General features: G+C 50.7%; 1 protein-coding gene across 1 annotated transcript in view; it reads right to left on the reverse strand.

Annotated features, from left to right (window-relative positions):
- Positions 1 to 565: 565 nt before the first annotated feature.
- NUP214 (nucleoporin 214) overlaps positions 566 to 27,381 on the reverse strand; it is a 33,191-nt gene continuing 6,375 nt past the window's right edge. The window contains exons 11-36 of the mRNA XM_081339702.1: positions 26,492 to 26,653; positions 25,824 to 26,235; positions 24,958 to 25,118; positions 24,390 to 24,481; positions 23,505 to 23,594; positions 23,106 to 23,255; positions 21,957 to 22,115; positions 20,891 to 20,994; positions 19,970 to 20,152; positions 19,324 to 19,409; positions 18,490 to 18,573; positions 17,672 to 17,920; positions 16,023 to 16,178; positions 15,716 to 15,824; positions 13,672 to 13,747; positions 13,096 to 13,195; positions 10,637 to 10,736; positions 10,099 to 10,163; positions 8,339 to 10,009; positions 6,663 to 6,733; positions 5,407 to 5,560; positions 4,581 to 4,730; positions 2,330 to 2,501; positions 1,844 to 1,983; positions 1,194 to 1,218; positions 566 to 794 (exon numbers count right to left, since the gene is read on the reverse strand). Coding sequence (XP_081195828.1) covers positions 761 to 794; positions 1,194 to 1,218; positions 1,844 to 1,983; positions 2,330 to 2,501; positions 4,581 to 4,730; positions 5,407 to 5,560; positions 6,663 to 6,733; positions 8,339 to 10,009; positions 10,099 to 10,163; positions 10,637 to 10,736; positions 13,096 to 13,195; positions 13,672 to 13,747; positions 15,716 to 15,824; positions 16,023 to 16,178; positions 17,672 to 17,920; positions 18,490 to 18,573; positions 19,324 to 19,409; positions 19,970 to 20,152; positions 20,891 to 20,994; positions 21,957 to 22,115; positions 23,106 to 23,255; positions 23,505 to 23,594; positions 24,390 to 24,481; positions 24,958 to 25,118; positions 25,824 to 26,235; positions 26,492 to 26,653 — 4,955 coding nt within the window. The 3' untranslated portion in view covers positions 566 to 760. The remainder of the gene's footprint in view (positions 795 to 1,193; positions 1,219 to 1,843; positions 1,984 to 2,329; positions 2,502 to 4,580; positions 4,731 to 5,406; positions 5,561 to 6,662; positions 6,734 to 8,338; positions 10,010 to 10,098; positions 10,164 to 10,636; positions 10,737 to 13,095; positions 13,196 to 13,671; positions 13,748 to 15,715; positions 15,825 to 16,022; positions 16,179 to 17,671; positions 17,921 to 18,489; positions 18,574 to 19,323; positions 19,410 to 19,969; positions 20,153 to 20,890; positions 20,995 to 21,956; positions 22,116 to 23,105; positions 23,256 to 23,504; positions 23,595 to 24,389; positions 24,482 to 24,957; positions 25,119 to 25,823; positions 26,236 to 26,491; positions 26,654 to 27,381) is intronic.

The raw sequence follows: 27,381 nt of genomic DNA on the forward strand, positions 1-27,381 counted from the left end.
TTGCAGGTAGATGGGACACCCCAAGGAGATCTCAGCATTATAGCCAGACTGGGAAGCTGACAAAAGCATCCTGCAAGAAGGAAGCGGGCGAACATTTTGGGACGATGCCAAGGGGGGTACCTATGTGATGGATATGAAGCCCACCCCCCCATCACTGCAGTCAGGCGACCGCTTTTCATACATTCGGTAACTGAGTCACACTGACAGTGTTTTGCAGTTATTTGACTGTGTTTTATGACGGGTTCACAAAAAAACCCCAGCAGTTTCTGAGAAAACTTTTGTCCGTGCTGAACCGCGGTTTACTTAATGCCTGTGGCATTCGCTTAACGACCAAAAAAGGAATAACAACGCAATTGGTCAGCTGAACAACTTGTTTTACAACTGTCCCAAGTTATACAAGGCCACAACCTGAGGGCAACCTGCAGTAAACAAATCACTAAAGGGCAAGCAGAGCTCTACCTGATCCTGCTCCCTTGTCGAAAGGAACCCAACGGATCCCTCTTGAAGATGGAACAACCACACCCACAAAACACCTCTCCGGGCTTTGAGTTTTGCCAAGGCGGAATTCAAAGACCAGCAGATAAAATAGCTTTATTTAGAGAGGCCAAGCAACGTTTCTGTTAATAATAACAACAGGAAAAAAAATAGGCAATTTCACGCTGCTTCCCCCCCCCCCCTTTTGTGGTTTGGTATAAAAAGTCGGCGGAAGCGACGTTTAAAAAAAGAAGAGTCCCGGACCAGCGAAAGAGGCCTTGTCTGTTCAGCTTCTCCAGCCGCTGAATCCCGAGGCGGATCTAAGAGGGGAAAAAAAGATAATAATGACGAGAGGTTGAGAATGAAAGTTGGTTGGTTAAGACTGAACCGGCTCTGTTTGAGACCTCGACATACGACCAGAGTGGGGCCCAAAATTTCTGTCGCTAAACGACCGCCTGGAGTTATAGAAAAGCAGCCAGGGATGGGGAGAGAAGAGCCTGGAGTGGATCCAGCCGTAGAAGCATCCGCCAGATCCTCGGCTTTTCCATTAATGCTCTTACAAGGAGACACAAGAGGCCCAACAAAGCCGGCCTCTCCTCCAGCCGATTAAAAAAATTCAACTGGGATTAGCGTTTTTAATATCTTTTAGCCCCAGAAGAAAGCTCTCGCGTACGGAAAGCAGCCACTAGAAAACACACAAGGCAGAGATCGGGACTTACGCGTTCGATGATCCGAAGACAAATCCTATGGGAGGGGGGGGAAAAGGAAAGAGGGAGAAAAGGATTACTAGGGAAGTTGCAAAGAAGGAATTGCAAAAATTGACCAAAAAAAGAGAAGAAGGCAAGGGTTTCAAAGCAGGATTCAAAACACTTTCCTTTCCACACAAGAAGCCCTAATTTATTTGATCTGATCCCACCTTTATTATCTCAGAAGAAACTCGAGGTGGGGAACCTACCCAATGCTCCTTCCTCATCCTATTTTCCCCACAACCCTGCGAGGTGGGTTGGGCTGAAAGAGAAGCACCTCGTGCCTCAGGCAGGACTAGAACTCCCACTCTCCTAGTGATTGGCCCAAAGTCACCTGGCCGACTTTCATGCCTAAGGCAGGACTAGAACTCACCGTCACCTGGTAATTGGCCCCATGTCACCCAAGACGGCTTTCACGTCTAAGGGGCGCTAGAATTCCCCGATTTCTGGTTTCTTGATCAGCACCTTAGCGTTAATGTCTCCTCTTTCAAATTCTTTACTTCTTTTCTTCCTTTTCCCTTTTTCATTTTCCTAACTTCCTCCCTCCCTCCTCTTTCCTCCCTTTCCTCCCCCGTTCTCATCTTCCTTCATCCCTTTTTCCCCTCCCTCCCTCCCTCTCCTACCTCCTCCGCTGGACCCAAAGCCAGTGAAGCCGCTGCCCTGTGTGCCAAAACCCGTCGACTGCTGAGAGAGGGAGCCGAAGGTGGGGGTGTTCTGACCCGCCAGGGTGCCGAAGGAGACGGTGCTGGCCGTGCTGCCGAAGCTGAGTGGGGAAGGAGAGAGAGAAGAGTGGGGTTAGGAGGGCCGAGGAGACTGCAAAGACGACAGGGCTGGGCTGGGCTGGTGCATAGCCCCTTCTTGGTAGCCCAACATGGTAGCCCAACAGAAGAGAGGAATGCCGCAGAGATCAGGATTAGAGATATTCCTCCCTCCCCCTCCTTATTTCCTTCCCTCTTTTTTTCCTGTTTCTTTCCTTCTATTCTTCCTTCCTTCCCTCCCTCCTGAAAAACAAGGAAGGGAGCTGGATGGCGGAAGTGATACAGGCATGCAAGGATGGAAGGGAAATCATGAGGTCCAGAAACATAGGAGTGCCTTTTTTGCCAGCTTACCCGAATCCGCCCGTGTTGGCCGCCGCGGTCCCTTCACCGAACACTTTGCCTCCCGCCGAGCCCAGAGGACTTGAAAAGGCTGGGGCTGAACCGAATGCCGGCACCCCTCCGAACCCGGGGGAACCCCCAAAAGTGGGAGGGCTGCCGAACACTGGAGCAGCTCCGAAGCCACCTGAGCAAAACAGAGGCAAAAAAAGAGAAGAGGGACAGAAGTCTTATAGATACACATCGATCAACACCGCCCCCATCAAAGTCAACCCCAAGCAAGGTTACAGCTGCACTGAAGCTCAGCCTGGGGCGCGCTCCTACCACCGGCAGCCCCCACCTTCCTGGTAAAGCATTTGGACCCCCCAAATTGAAGGGTGATTCCCTAAACCTGGGCTGCCTGCAGGATTTCAGCCCTGAGGACCGGCAAAGGGCCTGCCTGCCTCTCCATTTTCTCGGCCAGAGCGTGGGAAATTTTGGCACCCCGGGGCCAAGAGAGACGGGCCTGAGCTGGGTCTGGGGGACGGGCCAGGGGAAGGGTCCTGCAATACCCACCCTCCATTCCAGAGGCTGAAAAAGCAAGTGTTCCCTGCTCTTCCCACGCCGGCACAAACCCCAAAACACCCATCCGGAAGCATACAGCATCCGAGCCCCGCGCACTTACTGCCGAAGGGAGGCCGGCATTCAACAGGCATGGTCTGAACCAGGAAGCCTTTGGACATGGATTGAAGGAGGAGGGCAGGATGGGGGGAGCCGGCATGCGAGGAGAGAGGCAGGGCAGCTGCGGAAGCCGCTGCGGCCTGCAGCTTGCAGCCCGAAGGAGCGAAGGGAAGGGGGGGAAAAAGAAAAAAAAACACACCACCGCCGCCACCCTCGCCTGCGAGAGCAGTTGCTAAGGTAGCAATTCTGGTCGCGCTGGGAAAACGCAACCATCTCAGCCAGGCTGGAGGAGGAAGCCTCTTAAGAGATCTCCGCCTGACCTGCTAATTGACGGGGAAAGCGACCCTTAGCCGAGAGGGGGTTCCTTGGGGGGGGGGGGGGGGGGCTGGCCGGGCCAAAAAAAAAATAAAATTGCCTCCATCTGGAAGCCCGGCCTCTTTTTGTGCGTCTGGAGCATCATCAGCCCTGCCCGGGGGAAAAAAAACCCCTTCCATTTTCCTTTCAGCTTGCCGTGCAGATGGGCCGGTCCCTTGAGGCCAGCGGCTTCTGCTCAGAGACCGTTCGGTCTGTTCTTTTGAAAGGGGCAGCGAAGAAAAACCTTGAGGCTGGGAGGGGGGGGAGAATCTGTGTGTGTGGGGGGGTCTTGCTGAGCCTGGCTTTGTGTTTCTCCCTCGCCCAGAAGGGGGATTATTGGTTGTGTGAATTTCTGCCTTGATCCTTCCCTTCCTCATTTCCTCTCTCTTATTTTCTTTCCTTCCTTCCTTCCTTCCTTCCTTCCTTCCTTCCTTCCTTCCTTCCTATCTCCCCTTTTCCTTTTCCTTCCTCTCTCTTTCCCTTGCTTCTCTCCCCCACCTTCTTTCTCCTCTTCTTGGGACTACGGAGGCTTTTAATACCCCTGGGTGAAATTTCAGTCTACTAGGCCAATGTAATAGATACCCCCCACCCCACCCCGGTTGTAAACACAACTATCTGGGGGGAAAAAAAACCAGGGTGGAAAAAGAGAGAAGGGAGGTCAAAATAAAAAAGCAGGCCACCGGGACTATTGGAGGCAATCTGTTGGGCTTTTCTGAAGCAGCCATTGCATTCTGCAGCTTGTCCTGGATACTCTAAATTATACGTAGTCCTTAACTTCCAACCCTTCGTTTAGTGATGCCCTTCGAAGTTACCAAGGCTTGAAGGAAGCAACTTAGGAGCGTTTTTCGCATTATGACCGTGGCGGCATCCAAATTGGGACACTGGGCAACCAACTCCTATTTAGGACGGTCGCAGTGTCCCGGGGCCACGTCATCCCGTTGGAGCCTTCGGACAAGCAAAGTCAGTGGCGGAAGTCGGATTCGCTTAACAACCCTAACAAGGGCAGTGGTCCAAGAACGGTCGTTAAGATGGGGCAAAACACACCTGACAACTTGACCACAGAAATTTGGGGCTCTAAGTGGAGGGCTATATTCTCTAACTCTGCCCACTGATTTCCCCCACCCCACCCCCCCAAAAAAAATATTAGACAGTGGCTATTTTGAAGGGGGTGCTTATCTAATAATAGAGGGTTCATACCCTAAATAATGTTAATTTTGACCGGCCCAGACTGGATCCTGCAGAAACGCAGTACCTGTTTTGGTGGGGCTGGAGAATCCAAAGCCCTGGGAGGCGACGCTTCCTCCGCTGGAGCTGAAGGTGCCCATCTGCTTTTGCTCGCCGAAGGAAGCGGTGCCGAACCCAAAAGTTTTGGCACCGCTGTTTCCAAAAAGATTCGATGTATCTGCGATGGGGAAAGGAGGGAAAAACAAGAGGTTTCTCTTCTTTTCTTGCCAGGGCAAATCTACAGGTGACCGTTCGGCACTGAAAAAAGTGACCCACGACCGTTTTTCAGACCGTCACAGCGTCCCCAGGGTCACGTTCATGACGATTAGCCGCGTCCCGGGGTCCCCTTTTGCGACCTCCTTCTGACAAGCCAAGTTAATGGGGGAAGACAGACTCGCTTAACAAGCGTGTGACTCACTTAACAACTGCAGGGGTTCGCTTAGTGACCATGGCAAGAAAGGTCGTAAAGCGGGGCAAAACTCACTCGACGAATGTCTCGCTTCGCCACAGAAATTGTGGGCCCAGTTGCGGTCGTAAGTAACACGCACTTAACAGCCGTGTGGCTAACTTAACAACTGCAAGGATTCACACGACCCCGGGACGCTGCGACCGTCATAAGCAACCGTCGGTTGCCAAGGGTCCAAATTCCGACCAGGTGGCGGCGGGGAATGCTGCTGTGGTGTGAAAGTGTGAAAAGCGGTCACAATTCACTGGTTTCAGTGGCGTTGTAACTCTGAACAGTCACTAAGTGAGGACTAGCCGTGCAGCTTTGCCCTGCAGATCTGCATGCAGCTTGCGGAGAGACTGCTGTTCCACTGGCGGGCTGGGGTGGCTGAGCGCTCAGTTCTGCTTACTTTGATTGGTTGGCGAGCCAAAACCGCTGCTGGTAAAACTGAAGGGGTTCTTGTTGGCGGCCTCGTGACTCGGTTTGCCTCCCAGGCCGCTGAAAAAGCCCCCTGCTCTTCCACCGCTGCCGGATCCAAAGAGACCCCCGCTGGAAGAGGATGGCTGCGAAAGACCAAGCAAAGAATTTTAGACCGACCGTGTCCGATTCGAAAAAAAGCCTTTGCTAGACACCCTGGCGTGAAAAGTCCCAGCGTAACAGAGCGGGAAGGGATCTCAGAGGTCTTCTAGCCTGACCCCCTTGCTCGAGCAGGCTGTCCAACTCCTGCGGTGTGTAATCTCAAGCGTAGGCTATTCAGACATTCAAGCCAAATGAAAGGGGAGGCAGATTTATTACGTTTGAAAGCCAATCGGAAACGACAAGAAGGGGAAATCAGCAATAATAATAATAATAATAATAATAATAATAATAATAATAATAATAATAGTAGTAGTAGTAGTAGTAGTAGTAGTAGTAGTAGTAGTAGTAGTGGTAGTAGTAGTAGTAATAATCAGCATTCGTGCAACTTTGGGGGTGCCTAGGAAAAAATCTTGATGGTTCAAAAATAGATATAAAACTTGTTGACTTGTCTCCGGAGCTGGTTTTCCTCCCAAATTGTTCGGATTTGCAGCGTTAACAGCAGGGAGCATGGATTTTATCTCCTTTGTATTTTTCAGCTGGAGATGACCCTGGTCATCTGCCCTTGCCACAGGCCGTGGGAGGTCCAAATGTTCAGAAAAACCACCACATCCTTTTTCCTGATCTGCCAAACAGCAGGTAAGAAATGTGGGGAGAAAAGTCTCTCAAAGGAGGGGGCCAACACGGAGCAGGACCTCCCCTGCACCCCAAAAGCCAGACGATAGAGAGAGGCGCATCTCTGCCAGTCCAGGCTGATGGTCTGATTCTGATCTTGAATACAGAATACGGAATAACAGAGTCGGAAGGGACCTTTGGAGGTCTTCCAGTCCAACCCCCTGTACCATTCTGGACAAATGACTGCCCAGTCTCTTCCTAAAGATCTCCAGTGACGGGAAGGAGGCAAACCGTTCCACTGGCTAAGGGTTCTCATTGTCGTGAAATGTCTAGGACTGCGTTGGCCTTTTTGGCTGCAGCAGCACGCTGCCGGCTCATACTTAAGTGGCTGTTGATTTCAGTTATAAGCAACTGGACAGTACTTTCTTCCCAACAGACCCAGTGCAGTTTTTGCCCCCAGAAAGGAAGAATTACCTGGCCAAAGAGGTTCCCGCTGGTGTTGGTGGCTTGGCCAAATACGGTACTTGGGCTGCTGGAACCAAACGCTGAAAGAGTCAAGAGAGGAAACAAAAACCCAGCAAAGACAGGAGGTTAAGCAGCTTGCGGACACCAAACACTGGCATTTTTACCCATACAAATAATCCTTAACTTACAACCCTTTGTTTAGTGACCACTCAAGAGATGCAAACGGTGATCGCATGACCACAGAGACGTTGCAAAGGTCATTAGATGTCTGGTCGTAATTTTTTTTTCGGGGGGGGGGAGGCCCAAACATCACATTCAAAGATACGACGTGGCTACCAACACATCAACCCACGTCCCACATAATGGGGAGAGTGGAGAGACTATGGTCAATCGATTGATTAACACAGAAGAGGAGGAGGAAGCGAAAGGAAAAGGAAAAGGGGAAGGGGAAGGGATGAAAAAGAAGAGAAGACACAACTTGGTCTCTTCCTGATTTTAAATGGAAATTAAATAAATGGAATTAAAATAAAATAAATAAAATAAATAAAATTTTCTGTGCCTCCCCTTTATACGGCAGTTATGGTGGCTGCAGCCTCCTGGGGTGGTTATCGGTGACCTTCCCAAACAGCAAAGTGGGGGGGGGGGAAGCCCGTTTCACTCAATGACCCCTCGATTCCCTTAACAACTGCACTGATTTGCTTAACAACCCCGGCAATAAAGATCGCAAAATCGGCCTGATTCGCTTAGCAATGGAAACACAGCCCGTTTTCATTTCTGGGCGACTCTGAAAATTTTAGGCATAATACAGGTAAGTCCTTCACTTACAACTGTTCATTTAGCGACCGTTCAAAGTTACAACGGCACTGGGGAAAAAGGGATTGCGACCATTTTTCACACGTACGACCGCGGTCATGGGGTCAAAAACTGGAAGGCCTGGCAGTTGACTCGAACTTTTGACGGTCGCCGCGTCCAGGGGTCACGTGATCAGGTGGGGAAGCCCGGTTTGCTTAACAACCGCGTTACTGACTTAACGACTGCAGGGATTCGCCTCGGGACGGTGGCAAGAAAGGTCGTCAAATGAGGGCAAACCCCTCTTAATGACTATCCCCCTTAGCAAGAGAAATTGAGCAGTGGCCAGAAGCTGGCTGGGAAGGTTGCGGATGGCGATCAGGCCACCCTGGGTCCTACGTCCACGCCGGTGGGCGAGCAACCTGCGTTTTGTTTCTGTGACCTGTGAGAATGCTATGATGGTCGCAGCTGCGAGGACTGGCCGCAAGTCTCTTTTTTTCAATGTTGTTGTAACTGCGAACAATCACTGAACGACGAGGATTCCCTGCAGCAGGTAAAACGAACCCGGCACCCTTTGGGAATCCGGCGAGGGTCATCCGGAGGGGCCACCTTCCGTCCCGCAGACTGCAGGAATGTCCCCCCAGAGGGACTTTCTTCCACCTGCAGCCCCATCCCTGGCCTGATGCCAAAGATGTTTTTCCACGATGCGACTGGGATGTCTCGTTTTCCTTTGAAGACCATCCAGTGAGAGTCGAAGAAGCTTCTTGGAGGAGAAGCGAAAGGTCTTCCAAGAAAAATAAGGAAGTCCGGTCGCAGCGTGGAAAAGCGTCGTTGGCATGACGATGGCCTGGACGACCGCGAGTCCACACAGGCATCCCCGACCTGGTTGGTCTTACCGGAAGCTTGACAAAAGCTGAACCCAGCCGAAGAGGTTGGGGTGGTGGTTGTCATGGAGGCTGGACTCGCAAAGATGGTCCCGCTCTGTCCAAAGCCGGAACTCTGCCCAAACACAGGGCTGGTTAAAGGCTGTCCAAAGCTGGTGCTGGACGCTGCCCCAAAGACGTTCCCGCTGCTGGACGCCGGGGTGGCGGAAGAAGCCGCCTGCCCAAAAGACGGAGGAGCTCCAAAGCCGGCCTGGTTGAACGCAAAGCCGCTCGATGTGTTGCCGGACTGGCCAAAAACAGGGGCTTGTCCGAACGCCGACTGGCCGAAGCCCGGCGTGGCTGCCGTCCCGAAGACCAAGGAACTGAACCCAGTGGTGACGGCTGAGGAAGACGGACAGGTGGCCGGAGGCTGGCCAAAGGGAGAGGAGACCGGGAGGGCTTCCACGGACACCTGGCCAAAGACGGGTGGAGCAGAAGGGTTGGTCAAGCCTGCAGCGGAGGGCTGGCTAAAGGCCGAGCCGGAGGAGGAGGAAGAAGGAGGAGGAGGCGGCGGAGGGAGTCCAGTGGGCTGTGCGAAGCCAGAAGAGGTGGAGACTGCTGGTGTAAAGGCGGAGGGGCTGTTGGCCGGCGCTTGCGTGCACGCAGCCGTGTTGGCAGAGGAGGCCGTGGGTTCCGTGACTTGGGAGCTGACGGCCACTGGAGGCGGGGAGGCTGGGGCCTGCCCCTCTGCAGGGCCTTCCGGAGGAGGAAGCCCCTCAGTCTTGGCCTGGCCGGGCGCCGACGTGGGAGCCGGCTCTTTGCCAGGCACGGCTTCCGAAGGAGCAGTGGGCTGCCCTCCTTTGGTCTCTGCAGCTGCTGAAGGGGCCACTTCTGCTGGACGCTGCTCGGGGGCCGGGACAGGCGGTTGGGGGTCATCCTGGGCTGTGGCACCCTCGGCCAGAGGCGGCTTCTCTGCAGGGCTCGTTCTGACGTCTTCTTCTCCCTTGCTGGCGAGGGCCGCCGGCGTGGCCGCAGAGCTCAAGAGACTCCCGAAGGAGAGGCTTGTGGTGGGCGGCGGGAGGGCCGAAGATGAGGAAGACGACACTTGGGGGGCGCTGGCCTGAGGACCCCCAAAGGCGAACGGAGTCTTGCCAGCGCCCGCTGGCGCTGCGAGACTGAAGAGGCCGGGAGGACCGGGATGGACCACATGGGCGCTGCCAAAGATGCCACCGGTTGTCAGACTAGCCGCTGTGGTCAAGGGGGCGAGGCCGGCCTCTGCAGGCTTGCTCGCCGACAGAGCGTTTCCAACCGGAACTCCAGGTGGCTGCATCCCCGGCACGCTGGCGGAGGGTCCCTTAGCCGGAGCGGCCTTGACGTTCTCCTCGGCTTGGCCAACCCTCAGACCGGAGAAGCTGCCCAAAGTCTCTCCGGCCGCGGAGGCCTGGCTGGCTGGATCGGCCGGTTTGAGGGGAAGGCCCTCCGGTTTGGGGGTGTTGGCGAAGGGAAGGGAAGTCTCCACCGCCTGTCCGTCGCCCTGGCCTGGGTCTCCAGAGCCGCTGCTTGCAGTGGCACAGGCCCCTGAAAGGGTGGGGGGTTTGGGCCCCCCAAAAGAAAACGAGGCCTCCGGTGCGGGGCCAAATTTTATTCCTCCTCCGAGGGAAAAGGCTTCAGGCTGGTTCAGCTCTTTCGCTGGGGTGGCTGTAGCTGCCAAAAGAATAACAGAACGAATAAAAGGATAAAGAGTTGGAAGGGACCTCGGAGGCCTTCTAGCCTGACCCCCTGCTCAACCTTACCTGCCAGAACAGAAGAGGCCGACGTCGCAGCAGGAACAGGGGCCGCAGCAAAGTTAAACCCAGGCCTAAGTTTGAAAATGAAACAAACAAACATTGGTAAGAGTCGCCTCGGTGGACGGGGTTAAGGTTTATCTGCTGCTTCTATCCGGTCAGGACCCCGGATAGCTGTAACTTTGAAAAGTCACTAAATGAATGACTGTAACTCAAGGACTACTACTTGTAACGCCAGGTTTTCCAAGGGTGGCAATTTCTGGAGGTGTGGACTCCTCTTCCCAGGATTCTTTGCAGAAGCCGTGCTGGCTGTGGAATTCTGGGAGACGGTGTCTACCTCCTGGAAGGTGCCAAGACTCAAAAGTTGTGTCACAGCTCTTATCCTGCTCGCAATGTCCCCAAAGTACAGCTAGACTTCTTTTGAGGGCCAACTTCCTGGCAAAGCTGAAATCTGAGCCTCTAGATCACTGCTTGGTGCTACATCCACCACACGCCACACAAGGGTTTGAAGAGAGGAAAAAAGGACGAAAAGATGGTCAGTACTGACCCTGATGGGGCGAACGTGAAGTCTTTGCTGAATTGGGAAGCTGCAGCCGAGATGGACGTCACTGCCGGCGTGGTGACAGCTGCAACAGTCTTTGTGGAGCCTGGATTGTAAGAAAGAGTTGCCAAAAGTTAATCACCCAAAATCGAAAAATCCTGCATCTCCGCCCGACATTTCCAGCCACCTCTGCGCTGTTTCTATTTAGTAGTTCCGAGGAATAAATTTTGATGGCTTTGCAAGGTGTGATTCCCCCCCCTCCGCCAAGAGGAAATCCTGGTGGCACCAAAGCTGCGCATTTCATATAAGAGCAACGTTTCAATAGAAAAATGATATTTGCAGCTCAGGGTTGAACTGTGGGGTCCTTGGTGCTCTCTGAGCTGGGCTGTTTCCTTGCAGACGTTTCATTGCCCAACTGGGTAACATCTTCAGTGCTAGAAGGGAGGAGGAGGAGTAGGAGTAGGAGTTGATGAGCTAGAGAAGGATGACTTCCTCTCCCCCCCTCCTCCTCTCTAGCACTGATGATGTTACCTAGCTGGATAATGAAACGTCTGCAAGAAAACAACCAGCTCAGAGAGCACCAAGAATTCCAGGGCATCCAAGGTTTATAACCACCCAGAGGCGTTTAGGAATATCAACTTTAAGAACAGATTTTCCCCACTTTCTACAGTGAGCTGAGACTCGCTAAACATTGGGAACGGAGAGTTGAAAAGCAGCTTTCCAGTTCTCCAAACTCGTGAACGTTGCACGGTTCCATTTTTCTCCTTCGCCGACCTTCCTGCATCAGCTCAGCTCACCGAGCCCCAAGCTTCGACTTTCTTGGTGTGGCTCTCTTTTGGCACACCTGCACGCTTTTGCTGAGCGTGCTGCAAAGCTCGGAGCGGGCGGCTCAGCTGACCCACGGCAGGGAAGCTGGCTGATCTGCTCAACGCAGCTTAAGCGCGTGATTATTTTTGCCAGTCTGCAGACCTCTTTCTCTGGGCCTGTTCTGAGCTGCGGCATTTCAACGCTCCGTTGGCCACCCAAGGTCGTACAAAGAGAAAGGGACAGAAAGTTACTTCCGCTCGATTGTGGCTTGTAGGATAATCGGGTTTGAAAGGAAAGAAAAAAGATAAACTATCCTAAATTGGTTCGTTGGTCGCCGTGTCTTTCCTCTCCAGATCTCATCCTACAGAGTTCAAACTCTCCACCAAAAACTGAGTTACGCTTCCGGTGGCTGCATACGTGCCTTTAGCAGTGGCAGAAACTCAGCTCCTGGCTTCAGCATTTGTAAGACGGGATTATGCTTAATCTACCCAAATGGTGTGTAATTGAAAATGTGGGATAATGCCCCACATCTGGGTGGCCCCCACCTTTTCAGCTCTCTGGCAGGCCGTAAAGATTAGTTCTTGACCCAGGCAGTGGGGTTAATTGAGGAGAGACCCCGTGGATGGCTGTTGGGGTATTCTTAGGTGGAAGATGGAGGTGCGAAGTTTTGAATTTCAGCTTTTGGAATTTAATCGCGGTTCCAGCCAGCCAGGGCTGGGTTTCAAGACGAGCAGCCAGGCAGATCTTGGAAATAAACAAACGCAGGCCGTTTCTTGACTTAAATCCATTCATTTAGCGTCCGTTCGAAGTTACAACGGCCCAGAAAATCGTGAGTTAGGACCGTTTTTGAGACTTAACGACCGTTGTAGCGCCCCCAGGGATACGTGATCCAAACGGGGATGCTTAGCAACTGGCTAGTATTTATGACGGCCGCAGCATCCCGGGATCACGTGATCCCCTTTTGCGACAAGCCAAGGCAATGGGGGAAAGCCAGATTGGCTTCAGATCACTTAAAAATCCGGATTTTAATCACTGGGACTTTTTGTTCTATCAATGTCTTGGGGTGTTTTTTTTTGTTTGTTTCCCCGCCCCCCCCCCCCCCCCCCCGATGTTGCTGCACTGAGAAGGTCAAAGATCTGGTTTGCTTTCCCTCTGTCTCTTCTGATAGTCTCAAAGACGGATCCTGTGCTGGAGCCTAGGGAGGAAAATACGCCTGCTGGCCGCGATTCTTTTCCTGCTGAGCTGAGGGTGGGGGAAATTAGGAAGCAAGCCCCTTGGGAGGTGCCAGCCAAAGGCGGAAAGTGGAAGGAGAGGGCTTGGCAAGGCGCTGCAAAGGAATCTTCTTACAGGTAGTCCTTGATTTACGACTCTTGGCAATTGAGCCCCATGTTTCTGTTGCTAAGCGGAAAAGCCCAGCGGAGGTCTCTTTTTTATTATTATAATTATTATTATTATTATTTAAAAATAAAAAATAAATCGCTTTTGGCAAGAAAATGCCCTGAGCGGGGGTTAGACTAGAAGACCTTCCAGGTCTGTTTTTCTGTCTTCTGTAAGTGGCCAGGAAAGGGGCTGAAGGCAGAGGTTTCGCTTCCAGTTTTAGCGGCTTTCCCTTCCCCCTCTTTTGCGCTTTCAACCTCTTCCAGTTGATCCGAACTGACCTGAATTCTTTTTCCCAGCTGAGGTCTGGCTGGCGGACGCTACGGTCGCCGCTGCTGAGCTGGGCGGCGTCAACACCTTCAGGGTGCTCGACGGGGGTCCCTAAAACGTTAAACAAAAAAGGGTTGGTTAGAAAACAGGCAGCCCCCCCTCCCTCCCTGTCCAGAAAGCAGGAGATGAGAAATTTCCATTGAGGGAAGCCTCGGGAAAATGCCTGTCTATCTTCCTTTTTTTTTCCTTTCCCCCTCCTTCCTTCCTTCCCTTATCAGGGGCGGCGCAGTGGTCGGAAGGCAGTATTGCAGGCTAATTCTGCCCACTGCCGGGAGTTCGATCCTGACCGGCTCAAGGTTGACTCAGCCTTCCATCCTTCAGAGGTCGGTAAAATGAGGACCCGGATTGTTGGGGGGCGGAGGGGGGGCACATGCTGACTTTGTAAACCGCTTAGAGAGGGCTGTAAAGCACTGTGAAGCGGTATACAAGTCTACCACTCAACCTGAGCTCCTCCAGCTTTCCCTTCCTTTCGACCCATTCACTCTCCCTTGAAGAGAAGGACTCGGCTTCCAAGAGGTCAGCCGTACCTGGTGGGCTTGATTTGTTGCCGCGGTTGCCAAAACCTGATGGACACCTTGAGCAGCAGTTTGAGGAACTGACAACCTGGAAGAGGAAGAGAGAAACAGAACTCAACCCAAATTAAAGAAAATTCAAGGCAGATTTGCCCAGTTAATATTTCCGTAACAACAGTCCAGTGAGGTAGGCTGGGACACCAAGCAGCTGGCACAAAGTCATGGAAGACTATGGCCAAACAGAGACTAGAACTTAGGTTTCCCTGCTGAAAATCTGATGTTTACAATAAGAATTACAGCCTTTTGGCCAAGAATCGACTGATGCAGCTCCCGTACAGCTAAGAGTGATGAAGTGGCTTCAGGCCAGACTCTCAGCAGAGAAATTGGGGGGAAAAATATATATATATAAAATTTCACTGGCTCCTTATTTGCAACTCCTGCCAAAATTTTCAGGGTCAGCATAAAACAAAAGACTAATGGATTCACCCTGCAGTGGGAAGTACAAAGAGGAAGATTTATAGTCTCTCACAGGCAGCAGCTTAGCAGATACACGTTGTACAAACTCACGCAGGCCCTAATTTACTAGCTACAAAAGGACAGGGATAATTGTGGAGCGAGCGGAGCATTTTCCTCCCAGCTCTTTCTCGAACTCCGAAACCAGAGAAGCAGCATCTGATGGTTTTCTTTCTGCTTCCAGTGTAGAGATCGTTACAGGCCATCCTCAACTGACAATAGTTCGTTTAGTGACGGTTCAAAAAAAAAAAAGCGACATGACAGCAACGGATGGAAGCTTGTTAGAGGGAGATCCAATCTAGAACTAAGGAGAAATTTCCTGACAGTGAGAACAATTATTCAGTGGAACGGCTTCCCTCCAGAAGTTCTCAAGAGCCTGGAGGTTGTCAAGAAGAGACTGGACAGCCGTTTGAGTGGGATGGTATATGTCTTCTTACCTTGAGCAGGGGGCTGGACTAGAAGACCTCTAAGGCCCCTTTCAATCCTATTATTCTAACTCATTAATTTTGGGAAGTGTGCATCCTTTTTCCTCTGAAAGTTGCTCGGTTGGGTCAATCCAGCTGTGTAGGATGGACCCCACACCATCTTTCTAGCCAAGATCTGCTAGGCAGGGATGATGGGGGCTGAACTGCAGCCCACCTTGTGGGGAAGAGTTAAAAAGTCTTATTACTCTGATTGTCTCTAATTGTCCGGCTTCTCCAAGGCAAAATGTCCAGCTGTCAGCAGAGTTTTGCTCCGCTAAGCAACACTGGGTGTTCTTGGCTTGGACAACAGCTGCTCAGGGAAGAGAGATTCAAGGACAACTAGCGGAGTAGGAAAAGCTGCTTGTTATGGCTGGAAAACTGGATAAAACACAATTGTGGAAAGTCAGCACACTCCCCCACTTTATTTATTTATTCATTTTTTTTAAAAAAATCTTTCACTGAAGCCTGCAAAAAATTATTATTATTTTTGCCAGGTATAAATACACGTTGTAGCCAAAAAATTAACATTAACACCGAATGAACTCAATCCACTCCCAATGTCTTTGCTTTTTAGGGGAGAAGAATCTGTTTCAACAGAATTAAATTCTTGCTTATTCATTGACTGTCAGGCCTGAAGAATCGGGACCAGGCGCTAAATTCCAGTTAGGCTGATTTATTGCCCACGTCTACCCGCAAGTAATAGTCAGCACTAAATTGGCACTAGATAAGGGTTAATGGAATTCAAGAGGGGGTGGATTTAGACCAGGGGTAGGCAACCTTGGCTCTTTTATGACTAGTGGACTTCAACTCCCAGAATTCCTGAGCCAGCACTCCCGACTAGCACTGATGATGTTACCCAGTTGGGTAATGAAACGTCTGCAAGAAAACATCCAAGCTCGGAGAGCACCCAGGACCCCTAACCCAAAAACCTATGCTGGAATCTCAAACTAAGAACTTCAAACATTTACATTTTTATTTCTGCAAACCACAGCGTCACCCTCTACGTGATAAAAGAGAATTTTTCTACATTACATTTCTAGATTACTAGAAGAGGAGAAAGGAGGAAAGCAGAAGTTACTTACCCCATCGCTGCAGAAACCGTTGGAGGAGACCCATTGCTTTTCAGCTCTCGGACATTTACCACCTGAGGGACGTTCTTCAGCGTCGATTCGGTCAGGGAGGTGTTGACCACTGTGGAATAAGGACAAGGGAGCAGGAGATGTTACGCACGCAAGGGTACGTCTCCAAGTGGGCAAAATAAAATAAAAAATGCTTTACACATAGAAATGTGCTTCGGGGGGGGGGTGATTAAAAGTCACACAACAGACTGTCTTGCTTAGCAGTGGAAAATTTGGACTCTGGGGGCCCCCGCTTATGCCTGGAGCTCACCTGGATTCTGGTTTGCCATCTGTCTTCTCAAGGCAGCTTCTGCAGCAGCTTGGGGGGCTGGCAGAGTGACCGAAGGAACGGGGGCTCGGTGTTTCACGGTCTTTGTTGCCAACATGGTGTTCTCCGCCCCAGGTAGGACAGGTTTAGGGGTAGACACTGGAAGAGGAAGAGAGAAGAGCTTCACTCATGATAATCTCAAAAGCCCCAACAAGGCGAAAGAAGCAGTCACAAGACTATGAAACTAGGTTGAAGAAACTTGCTCTCCTTAGGTGGCTTCCCCTGCTTCAAACCACGGCTTGTTCTGAATGTGATTTGCTGGCCAAGGCACAGAACCTGGACTTAGGGGACTTCGACTCCCAGAACCCTCACCCCACCGGCCCTCCATCGTTGCTGAGAAGCTGAAAGGCTCTCCAAGTTCTGTTTTTCAGTTCCCAGAATGCCCCAGCTGGTATCTGTTGCTAAGGATTCTGGGAGCTGACCTGTTGGGGGAATCTTTTAAACTTTGATTTTACACCAGGCTAAGCCAAACGAACTACGGGCTAGTCCCGTGTTGGTCACGTGACCGTGGGGGATGCTGCAAAGGATGTAACTCTGAAAAAACAGTCACAAGTCCCCTTTTTCCGGGCCGCTGTAACTTTGGTCATTAAATGAACTGTTGTTAAGTCGAGGACTATCTGTACCCCTCACCAGCTCCCTTAAGTAAGGCCTATCCTGAACCAGGTGGGGCAATTAATTTGCTTCCCACCGTATGAACCTCTTCCCCCAGGGCCTTCTCCGTTTGAAAAACAAATCTCCTCAAAGGAATTTCTGCTTCCTTCAGAAGCCCTTTAAGAGGCAGGACCGCACAGTCTCTCTTCAGCTGGATCCAGGCCACGATTCAGAGGCCGAGTCTGTTTTACGATCGCAATTCTGGACTCCCAAATGGAAGGTAAGCGTTCCTCAGAGGCCAATTACGCTAATTATCCCAATAGATGAACCGGAGGAACTGCTGCCACGGCTTAGGACGGTTTTCTTTGCCATTCCAGAAAGCAATTGAAGCCGCCTCGTGGAAGATCTTTATGGGACGAAATAAATTTCTCCCTCATCGTTCAGTCACGCACATCAACCCCTTAAGACTGCCGGCGTTAGGGAAGATCCATTTTTACCTTTTTCTAAAAAGGAATTATTTTAGTTCCTAAAACCGGCCCAGGTTGAGAAACACCACGGGGTGGTGGTGGTGGGAAAACAAACCAGGGTTCTCGTTTGCAAGCTAGAATGGATAGCTTCAGATAACGTCAGGAGACCTTGACTTCACATAGGGACCAAAGTTATGATGGCATCAAAAAATGGCATTTAAGTCTGTTTTTCACACTTACTGCTGAAGCAGCCAACAGCCAACAGCCCAACCGAAGAGCCTCTAAGACCACCCCCGTCAATACTGAGCAGGGCAAGCCACCAGAATATAAATTGATAGCAAACCCCACGCCCTTCTAGCACTGATGATGTTACCTAGCTGGGTCACGAAACGCCTGCAAGAAAGCAAGCAAGCTCAGAGAGCACCAAGGATCCCCCCCCTCATTCATTCATTTTTCACAGGTCTTAACCAAGCACCTCCCTAAGGGAGGGTCTCTGGGTGTCGTACAATTTATTCAATTCTTCAGGTGACTCACTTAGGGTGCCCATTGTAATGTGGGGTTTGCCAAGAGGCGGGGGCTGCGACAACAGGGGAGGCTGGACCGACGGCATCCGGACGAGCGGGGCGTGACGAGGGGCTGGGTCTGGTGCCTCCTCCACTTCCTCCTGATCCACTGCTTCAGGGTCCTCATTGTCCAAAGACTGGGCAACCGAAGAGGCGGAACTAATCTCATCCAGGTCTTCGTCGTATCTCAGAGACAGGAAAGCTGACTGGGATAGAGTTGCTGCAAAAAACCGGAGGGTATTATTAATACAGGCAGTCCTCAACTTACGGCCACAACTGAGTCCCAAATTTCTGAAACGTTTCTTAAGCGAGTTTTGCCCTATTTTTACAACCTTCCTTGCCATAATTTTTAAGTGAATCGCTGCAGCTGTTAAGTTAGTAACATGCTGGATAAGTGGAATCTGACTTCCCCTATTGACTTGGTCGCCAAAGGGGATCACACGACACGACCCCCCCTCCCGGGACGCTGCGACCGTCATAAATACGAGCCAGTTGCCAAGCGTCACATGACCATGGAGATGCTGCAACGGTCATAAAAGTGTGAGAAACAGTTCTAAGTCACTTTTTCCCAGCGCTGTTGAAACTTTGGTCGCTAAATGAACTACTGTAAATCAAGGACTCTCTGTACTGACATCACGAGTCAGAATAAACAGTTAAATGAATTTGAGGACTACACTGATCACGGATAAAAATTCAGCTGCTAGACGGGGGGGGGGGGGGATTAACGAAAGAAAAAGTGTCTCGCTTTTTGTCCTAAAATGGGAAATATTTTCAGCTATGTCGGTTTACCTGGTGCCATTGAATGGATGGGAGGCATCTGCCTTTTGGACAAGAAATTCCGTAGCTGAGTCTGCTTCACGAGGGACAACTTGGCTGGAAGAACAAAGAGCGTCATTTTATGGCTCCTGGCTTGCAACGCACTTTGCACAAACCCTTTTTCAATCTGGGCAACTTTTGGCCACGGAGTTTGTCCTACATGTATCACAGACACGCAGTCCTCGGCTTGCGACTAAAATGGAGCCCAACATTTCTGGCTAAGGGAGACCTTGCCCCATTTTGGGACTTTTTTTTGCCGCCGTTGTTAAGGGGATCGCTGCAGTTGTTCATTTAGTAACCTGGTTGTAAAGTGAACCTAGCTTCTTCGCTGCTGATTCTGCTTGTCAGAAGGTCACAAAAAGGGGATCGCGTGACCCTGGAACACTGCGACCGTCATAAACAGGAGTCAGTCAACCCTCTGAATTTTGGCCATGGGGATGCTACAATGGTGGTTAAGTGTGAAAAATGGTCACCAGTCCTTTTTTTTTCAGTGGCGTGGTAACTTCAATCACTAAATGAAAACTGTTGTAAGCCGAGGACTTACAACAATAAGTAGTTATTGAATGTTTCCTTATTTACCTATCTTAATTTATATATTTTTAGAAATCATTATGTGAGCTCTATGCCATGAACAGACATGGTTAAAGCATTAGGGCAGAAACTGGGAGGGTGTGAGTTCCAGTCCTGCCTTAGGCGCAAAGCCAGCAGATGACCCTGAGCCAGCCACTTCCTCTCAGCCCTAGGAAGGAGGCAATGGCACACTACTCCTGAAGAACCCGGTCGAGGAAAACAGCAGGGACTAGTTACCGGCTGAGGGGGACGAAGCTTCGTTGCAAGATTCCAGGGTGGCTTTCGTCAAGGCGTTGCTCAGATTCTCCAGCTCGCTCTCCAAGCTGCCACCAAAGGAGGAAAAAAACCGAATAAATAAAATTAAAGTTGAGTTGAGGAAGTGTTACACTGCTGGCAAATCCGAATCCAATTAAAGGACTTAAAACAGCTGAATTCTCACTTAACAACAGAAAGCTTGGCTCAGTTGCAGACTACCTGTACTGCGGGATAACAGAGACGCAAGGGACCTTAAGAGGTCCTCTAGTCCCACCCCCTGCTCAAGCAGGAGACCCTACACTGTTGCAGACAAGCGGTTGTCCAGTCTCTTCTTAAGCCCTTCCTCTGGTTAATTGTTCTCACTATCATGTTAATTTCTGCTTAGTTCTGGGTTGCTCCTCTCTTTGCTTAGCTTCCATCCGTTGCTTCTTGTCCTGCCTTCGGGGGCTTTGGAGAACAGGTTGAGCCCCCGAGATATTGGAATCCTGGCTACCAAGAGAGTTGGCTTTCTTTCAAGTCATAAAAATGATGTTCCACACCAATCCAGAAAGATCCCTCCCTTCCAAAGGGGTCAAGACAGAACACTGGAAAGGAAAGCTTTCCTGGGAGGTCCTTAAGCAGCCCTGACCTCTGGATGCTGCCATGAGAAGAACTGGGAGCGGACAGGTTCCACTGCGAGACTTTGTTGTAAAGGCGGAGTTCGTACAAGCCGTCCACCAACTTCTTCAGCCTCTTCCTCTGCTGGTTGATGATCTCCCGGTTGTTAGTTAGGGCGTTGAAGAGCGTCTCTCGCTCGGGCACAGCCATGCGCCTAGGTCAAAAGCAGGGAGAGAGAACGAGGTAAGGCTGCGCTCGCAACTCATTGAAACAGCTGCCTCGGGTTGCTTTCTGGGACTTTCTCTGCGGCTGGGAGACCCGGGGAGAGAGACCGGGCTGCTTTCATGAATTCCATCAAACGAGATAAATTTTCTCTGCTGACGTCACCTAGCGGGGGTCACGTTACCTCAACCCAAACCGATCAGGAAATCTCTCATCCACGTCCAGGAGAAAAAGGGTCGCTTCATCTCAGGTAGTTCCGGTGGTCACGTGACCAGAATTCAGAGGCTTGGCAACCGGCATGTACTTATGACGGTTCCAGTCTCCCGGGGTCACGTGACCACCGTGTGCGACCTTCTGACAAGCAAGGCCAGATTGTAAAACGGGGCAAAACTCTCTTAACTGTCTCACTTAGCAACAGAAATTTGGGGCTCAATGGTGGCCGTACGTCAAGGACCACTCCTACTGAAGGAGTCACAAGGCTGTTGTGACAATATATTAGTTAATATATTATCTAAATTTAAAAAAAAACCTGTGTAAAGTGAACTTAGATGAGCAGATGACCAGGGAATGATCATCAGCCTCCCAAAGCATTTGAGATCTGAGCCGCCCAGCAGCGAAATCGACAAAGCAGAGCTCTGTTCGTGCTTAAAAAGCCTGCAAAAAATATCAGGAGGGGGGGAGGAAAAAAAAAGGATTTTCTTTTTTTTATTCCCCATCCTAAATCACTTACTTCTGCTTCTTTTGCTGTTCCAGGTGCCGATCCCACTCTAAATCCAGAACGTCGTTCACATCTTGCACGGCAAACTTCACGTACTGATGCAAGCGCCGAATTTCCTGCCGGCAAGAACATTCAACGTTCAGCCTAAAAGGTCAACCCGGGAAGTTCTTGGGGGGTGGGGTGGGGGTGGGGGAAAAAGCAGCCTGATGGGAATGTTGTGTCCTCATCCATCTGGGATTAAGCCAACACCAGGGATGGCTTGGTGGCTATAACGGTGTTGCCCCTCTGGACGATCTGGATGTATTGGAGCGAACGGTCAGTACAGATCTGAACCCTGGTGGTGTAATTTCCCTCCGCCCAGTACGTGCCCACAGGGAGGGCCTCCTCAGGGTGCCTCCGGTCAGGGAATGCCGACTGGTGGCCCCCAGGGGGAGGGCCTTCTCTGTGGGCGCTCCGGCATTATGGAACCAACTGCCGGTTGAGCTCCGGATGGCATCAGACCTCCGAACCTTCCGCTGCGGGCTGAAGACCCACTTATTTGAATTAGCTGGTCTGGCCTGATGGGGAATATGGGTTTTTAAATTGGCGTTTTTTAGTACTTTATTATTGTTTTTTAACTGGGCACTGGTTTAATTTCTTTTTAACTTTTGTATCGTTATTTATATATGCCCTGTGAACCGCCCTGAGTCCCTAGGGAGAAGGGCGGTATAGAAATCAAATAAAACTAAACTAAACTAAACTAATTTGTTTCCCTTTTTCTCTCTCCTTTTTCCCCCTCTCTCCTCTCCTCTCCTCTTCTTCTTCCTCTCCTTTGCTCTCCTCCTCCTCCTCCCCTTCCCACTTCATTCCTTGGTGTCTCCCACACCACAAAACGACTGTGACTCCTAGAGATGGGGCTATTGCCGGCGACTAGTTTTCGATACCGAATCTCAGGCAGCTTCCCTCAACAGATGACCACCACAGCAGAAGAGGACCTATTGTTCTCCTGACCCCCTTGGGGAGCATCTTGAAGGCACCTGCTCGAGACATTTGGGAGGCCTCCTTCCGTGGTTCCCAGCAGAAACTGCTCTGCTCCTACCTGAAGCTGCGCTTCGCTCTTGGGGTCCAAAGGCTTCTTGTACAGCAGGCGCAAGTACTCCGAGTTGTTAGCTTGCTGGTCCTTCTCGCGGGCGTCCTCCACCCCTGCAAAACCTTCCAACAAATTGGTCTTCAGAAGGCTGATGTCTCCATGAAGGGACTGCAAGAGACAGAGGAGACAGGGAGGGGTTGTCCCCGGCTTACGACCGTGTACGTAGCAACCGGGAGACGGTGAGTTCTAGTCCCGCCTTAGCCACGAAAGCCAGCTGGGAGGTTTTCGGCCAGCTCTTCACAACCTCACGGGGTTGTGGCTCTGGGGAAAAGAGGTGGAGGAGGAAGGTGGACCGGATACCTTCCCTGCCTTGAACTATTTGTACAGATAGTAAAGGCAGGATACCAGTGGTAAAATGGAATAAATAAAAATAAGGAAGGAAAATAAGGGAAAGGGGGAAAAAATAAATAAATAAATGCCTGAGTCTAACAAATGATCTGCTCTTAATTTTATTAATTATTTTACTATCAATTATTAAATTATTTATTTCAGGATTTGGGTTTGGCTGTTCTACAGAAAAGAAGGACTAGGGGTGACATGATAGTAGACTTCCAATATTTGAGGAACTGTCCCAGAGAAGTGCATGCGTGTGTGTGTGTGTGTGTGTGTGTGTGTGTGTGTGTGTGACCCTATTCTCCAGAGCACCATGGACAAGAAGCAATGGAGGGAAACTCATCAAGGAGAGAAGCAACCTGGAATTAAGGAGAAGTTTCCTGACTGTGAGAACAGTCAACCAGTGGAACGGCTTGCCACCAGACGTTCTGGGTGCTCCGTCCCTGGAGATGGGACAGCTTGGGTGTGTGTGAAAGCCCTAACAAGCAGGCATATACATAGAATGAAGGCTACTGCTAAGCTTGTAAGCCGCCCTGAGTCTTCGGAGAAGGGTGGGATATAAATGGAATTAAAATAAAAAAATTTTAAAAAAAAATAAAAATATCTGTCTGAAATGGTGTAAGGTCTCCTGCTTGAGCAGAGGGTTGGACTAGTAGACCTCCAAGGTCCCTTCCAGCTGTATTCTGATCGAATTCAAACCACAGATCTGTTTTTCCCCAAATCTGCCGCTTTTGGTTACCGGCAACTCTACCGGCCCCTCGTTACCTCTGTGGTCTCTTTGATTTCCAGCAGAAAAGTGTGCAGATCGTTGGCTTCCACGCGTAGCAACTTCTTCTCCTCTTCACTGCCCACCTGGAATGAGGCCTTGGCTGTTCGAGCCTTGAGCTCCTCCATCTCTTTCTGGAAATGGGCGATCTGCGGAACCAAACGGGGCCGGTGGGTGTTTGAGACTAAAAGCCCAGTTCAAGAGAAGGAGAAGTGGAAGTAAACAGAGATACCCAGTAGGACTTTCTCTGGTGTAACAAATTAAAAATGTACTTTCTACTCCATTGTGAAAACATTCCTTTAGCGGGGTGGGGTGGGGTTTCCTCGACTTACAACCGTTCACTTAGAGACAAAAGCTGCAGGAAAGACACCACAGGGGCAAAGGTGAGAGAGGTTTACCTCTTCTCTTATCCCGACGATGACAGGATCCGTCTCTTTCCACTCACCGGGCTGCTTCTCTGTCCCGATCCCGGCTGGCTGCTGCCGACTCTGCAAGGCGGAAGGTTAAGGCAACATGTCAGACAAAGAATCAGGGGGGCGAATGATTGGAGTGAAGAGAGCGAAGACACACACACACACACACACACACACACACACACACACACACACACACACACACACTTTCAGAAGAGTGTAGATATACAGATAACAACCAGCACTTGTCCCATCTCCCAGGGGTATAACGGTACGTGAGAAAGACCTTGAGGAACGGGAGGAAAAGATGCCGCCAGGGCAACGGTCAGGTAAGAGAAGGCCTAGCCCAGAGCTGCATAATGGGTGGAGAGAGAGGCTCAGGCTGCAAAAGAGACGGGAGGAGATTTGTACCCTCGGACTTGCAAGACTCTTGTTAGTGTAGCCTTACAATGCAGTAGGATCAGCTCATCTTGCTGGACTCCCCCCCCCCCCGCCTGGACTACCTCACAGGGCTGACAAGGGAAGTGCATGGCTTTGAACAGGGTCCCCCAAAGTGCCTGGCTTTAATCCATCTGCCACCTCCTGGAAGGCAGCTGTATGTAGCAGCTGCCCCAGGCTGTTTTGCAACCCACAGTGGGCGGAAAGAATTGTAGGCACATTGTCTGTTGCACTGGATCTGTCTGTCTGGGAAAGGTGGTTAAATCCACCTGAATTTTATACCCTTCAGCATCCCGAAACAAACGACAGCTGCCAGTTCAGCAGTGCCCTCAATACCAACAGATATTGCCTTTCACCGAGTAGAAATCCGGATTCTTAATTTGTAATATGGAAGGGCTCAGTCCACAGAAAAGCAATCAGATTCCTCCTTACCTGCGCAGGGCTTGATTTTGGCACAGCTGGGGATATCTTGGCAGTCTTCTGGAGGCCCGTGGCTGCGGGAGCGCTTTGAGGTGGACGCACCACTGGAGGCAGAGACACAAAAAGGGTGACACGCTCGCACAACTGCTGCTCGTGGTCAGCTACGACTTAGGCCCTCTGGTAAGGCCGAGGGTCTCTCTTACGTCGGAGATTACAGGACGGTGTTTATTTGCTTCCTTTTATTTACATATTGGATTTGCTCATCTAACGTAAAGGCCTGGTGGGGTGATTAGATAAAAGAGAGGGCGTGGTCCAGAGCTGCGTCAAGGACAAATTTCCCAGGCTGTAAAAATGACAGTGGGGGATTTCTTCTTTCAGACCCGGTTAATGTAGCCTTACAATAAAGGAAATTCTTTCGCCGGCTAGCGTATCGGGACGGTTGACCCTACCTGTGCTAGTAAGTCACCTGAGAACAACAGAGCAGATGGGAACACCTGCCTGCCCCAACAGCTTACACTCAAGCACCCTAATGGCAGAGACAACCACGGGCAGGGGAGCGAAAGCAGAGGCCGAACCGTACTTGCAGAAGTCACAGGGGTGGAAGCCTTGATTGGGGCAGAAGGAGGTGTGGACAGGCCTAGGGGTCCTACGGGTGTAGATTTTGCAGCAGGGGGTAAGAGGAAGGCCGAAGAGCCTTGGCTGGTGCTGGCAGAGGGGGCAGCTGTCTCGGCAGCAGCGAACCTGAAGAGGAAAAAGTCAAAATGAAAATAGGCAAAGCCAGGCCTAGCGTTCTTGGACTTAGACAGACACCCGTCCCTCAGCATTTAGCAACCTGGCTGACTTATAAGGTGAAGAGGTGCCAGGAACCAAGCCTTAACAACTTCAGATTAGGGCCTGGGTGTAGGAGGAGAAAAGGCGGTGGAGTCAAGACAGGACGCAGCCTAGAGTCATTACGTTCCCACAATTGATCCAAGCCCATCCCGTCTGTTTCGTTAATTCTGCTAACTCCTCTCAAGTGTCCACTTGGTGCTGTGAGTTGACTAGATTCTCGTGTACAACTAATGAATTTATTACATTTTTATGCTTCTCATCTCCCCTATAAGGCAATTCTGCCCCTTACAATTAGCTTAGCTGGAACTTAACACGTGGCCCCGATTCTTCATGCCTGACACGGGTGGCGCAACACGGCACCAATGAGTCGATGACATCAGCCAGGCTCCAGAACACATTCTAGATGGATTCAGCAGGAAGCTTAATACATTTTAGAGCAAAAGTCCAGCTTTAAGCACCAACTTTATGCCCGCCAACTGTGGTCCAGAATGAAGAAACCGTGGAGCTGACTAACAGCCCAGGATTTTGTGTGGAAGGGGAAGAGCTTTGTAAAAATAATAAAGGGAATTTAATTTATACAGACTAACAAAAAAAAGAAAGAAAGAGATAACGTACTTTTCGTTGAGGTTGACCTTGACAGAGGACGCCGCAGGAGCGAAGCTGGGCTTTGTCGCGACGGAAGGAACCGGCCCGTCGAAGCGGCTCTTGAAGCCCACTGACCCGAAGGAGAAAGGTGGAGTGGACACCGGGAGGAGGCCGGACGAGGAGACGGGGACTTGCAGTGTTTTTGGGGTGGCGGGAGAAGAGAACTCTGCCGTCTTGCTTGTGCTTGACCCAGGAGCCGCTGTCGAGGCCTCCGATGGGAGCGGATAAGGCAGGGAAGAGTCCGCGGCTGGCCCCGGGGCTTTCAGAGGAGGGGGTGTAAAAGAGAAGGGGGCGGCCCCACTGCTCGGGGCTAAGGACGGGGCCGGGGCTGGAGGGCCTGGGGGAACATCGCTCTTGGCAGCAGCTGAAGGAGCGGTGGTGCCTGGAAGGGAGAGATTGACCGTTAAAAAGAATAACACAGGTAGTCCTCGGCTTGTGACCATTATCTGGCGCCAAATGATGTAGTCACTCGATGATTCAAGAGACCATCCCTGACTTTACAACGTTTGGGGCCAGTTTGGGGGGAGTTGTGCTTTTGAAGGAGACCCCCCCCTGGAAAGCCACAACATCTTCTCAATGCCTCCACCTGGCTTACCTCTTATGTAGCCCCACACTCCTGGCCGGGCCTCAGTGCCTACCTGCTGTTTTTGCTGCTCTCTCCCCTTCTGTAGAGAGAGATTCGGGAGTCACCAGAAGAGATCGGACGCCCGGGTTCTGATTGACCATGTAAAAGGGGCATAATACCCCATCTGTGGATAGTAACATCAACACCGGAGCAGGATCCAAGGTTTTATCTTCACCTGGGAAAATCATACCAAAAGACAACAGGTTCACTTCACTTCACTTGCCCTGTACACCGCCCTGAGTCCTTCGGGAGAAGGGCGGTATAAAAATATAATAAATAAATAAAATAAAAATCCAGGAACCGTAAGTAACGCGAGAGATGCACTAGCCGTTCCTAAACTAATCAGAACGGCTCAATTTTGCTTTCGTGTCTGCAAAACTGGACACCATCTTGTTTCCTCACTCTACCCTCTTAAACTGTCCCTCTATGCAGGAGAAAAGAAATAATGAGCTATTTGAATCATTTCATTAACCTATAGTCACGGAGGTAATCCACGTGATTGCTAAGAGACAAACGCTGACTTTGTCGCACATAATCAGACTCCCATCAATTCACAGAATTCTGGCCAGTGACTCTTTTTTTTGGGAACCATCTTCTTCTTTGTTTTTATTTATTTAATTTAGTTTGCTGGAGAGCAATCATCCTGGGTGGGGTGAGGGCTTAAACAAGGAAATCAGCCTGGGTTGGCTACATAAGAGGGCTAGATCGAAAGCACGGTGAAGTGGTAGATAAGTAAGTCTAAGTTCTACTGCTATTGTTTTATTCCGTTATTTATAGTCTCGCAAGCCACCCAGAGCTGCTTAGTAAAGCGGTGGAAGGCCTACAAATTATAACAAAACAAAACAAATAGCCTTAGTAGAGTAGATGGTGTCTTCACGAGCCCTTTGGCCTTTCTCAGGCCAA

The sequence above is a fragment of the Vipera berus genome (assembly GCF_964194415.1).
Source record: "Vipera berus genome assembly, chromosome: 15".
In the NCBI taxonomy this organism is placed as follows: Eukaryota; Metazoa; Chordata; class Lepidosauria; order Squamata; family Viperidae; genus Vipera; species Vipera berus.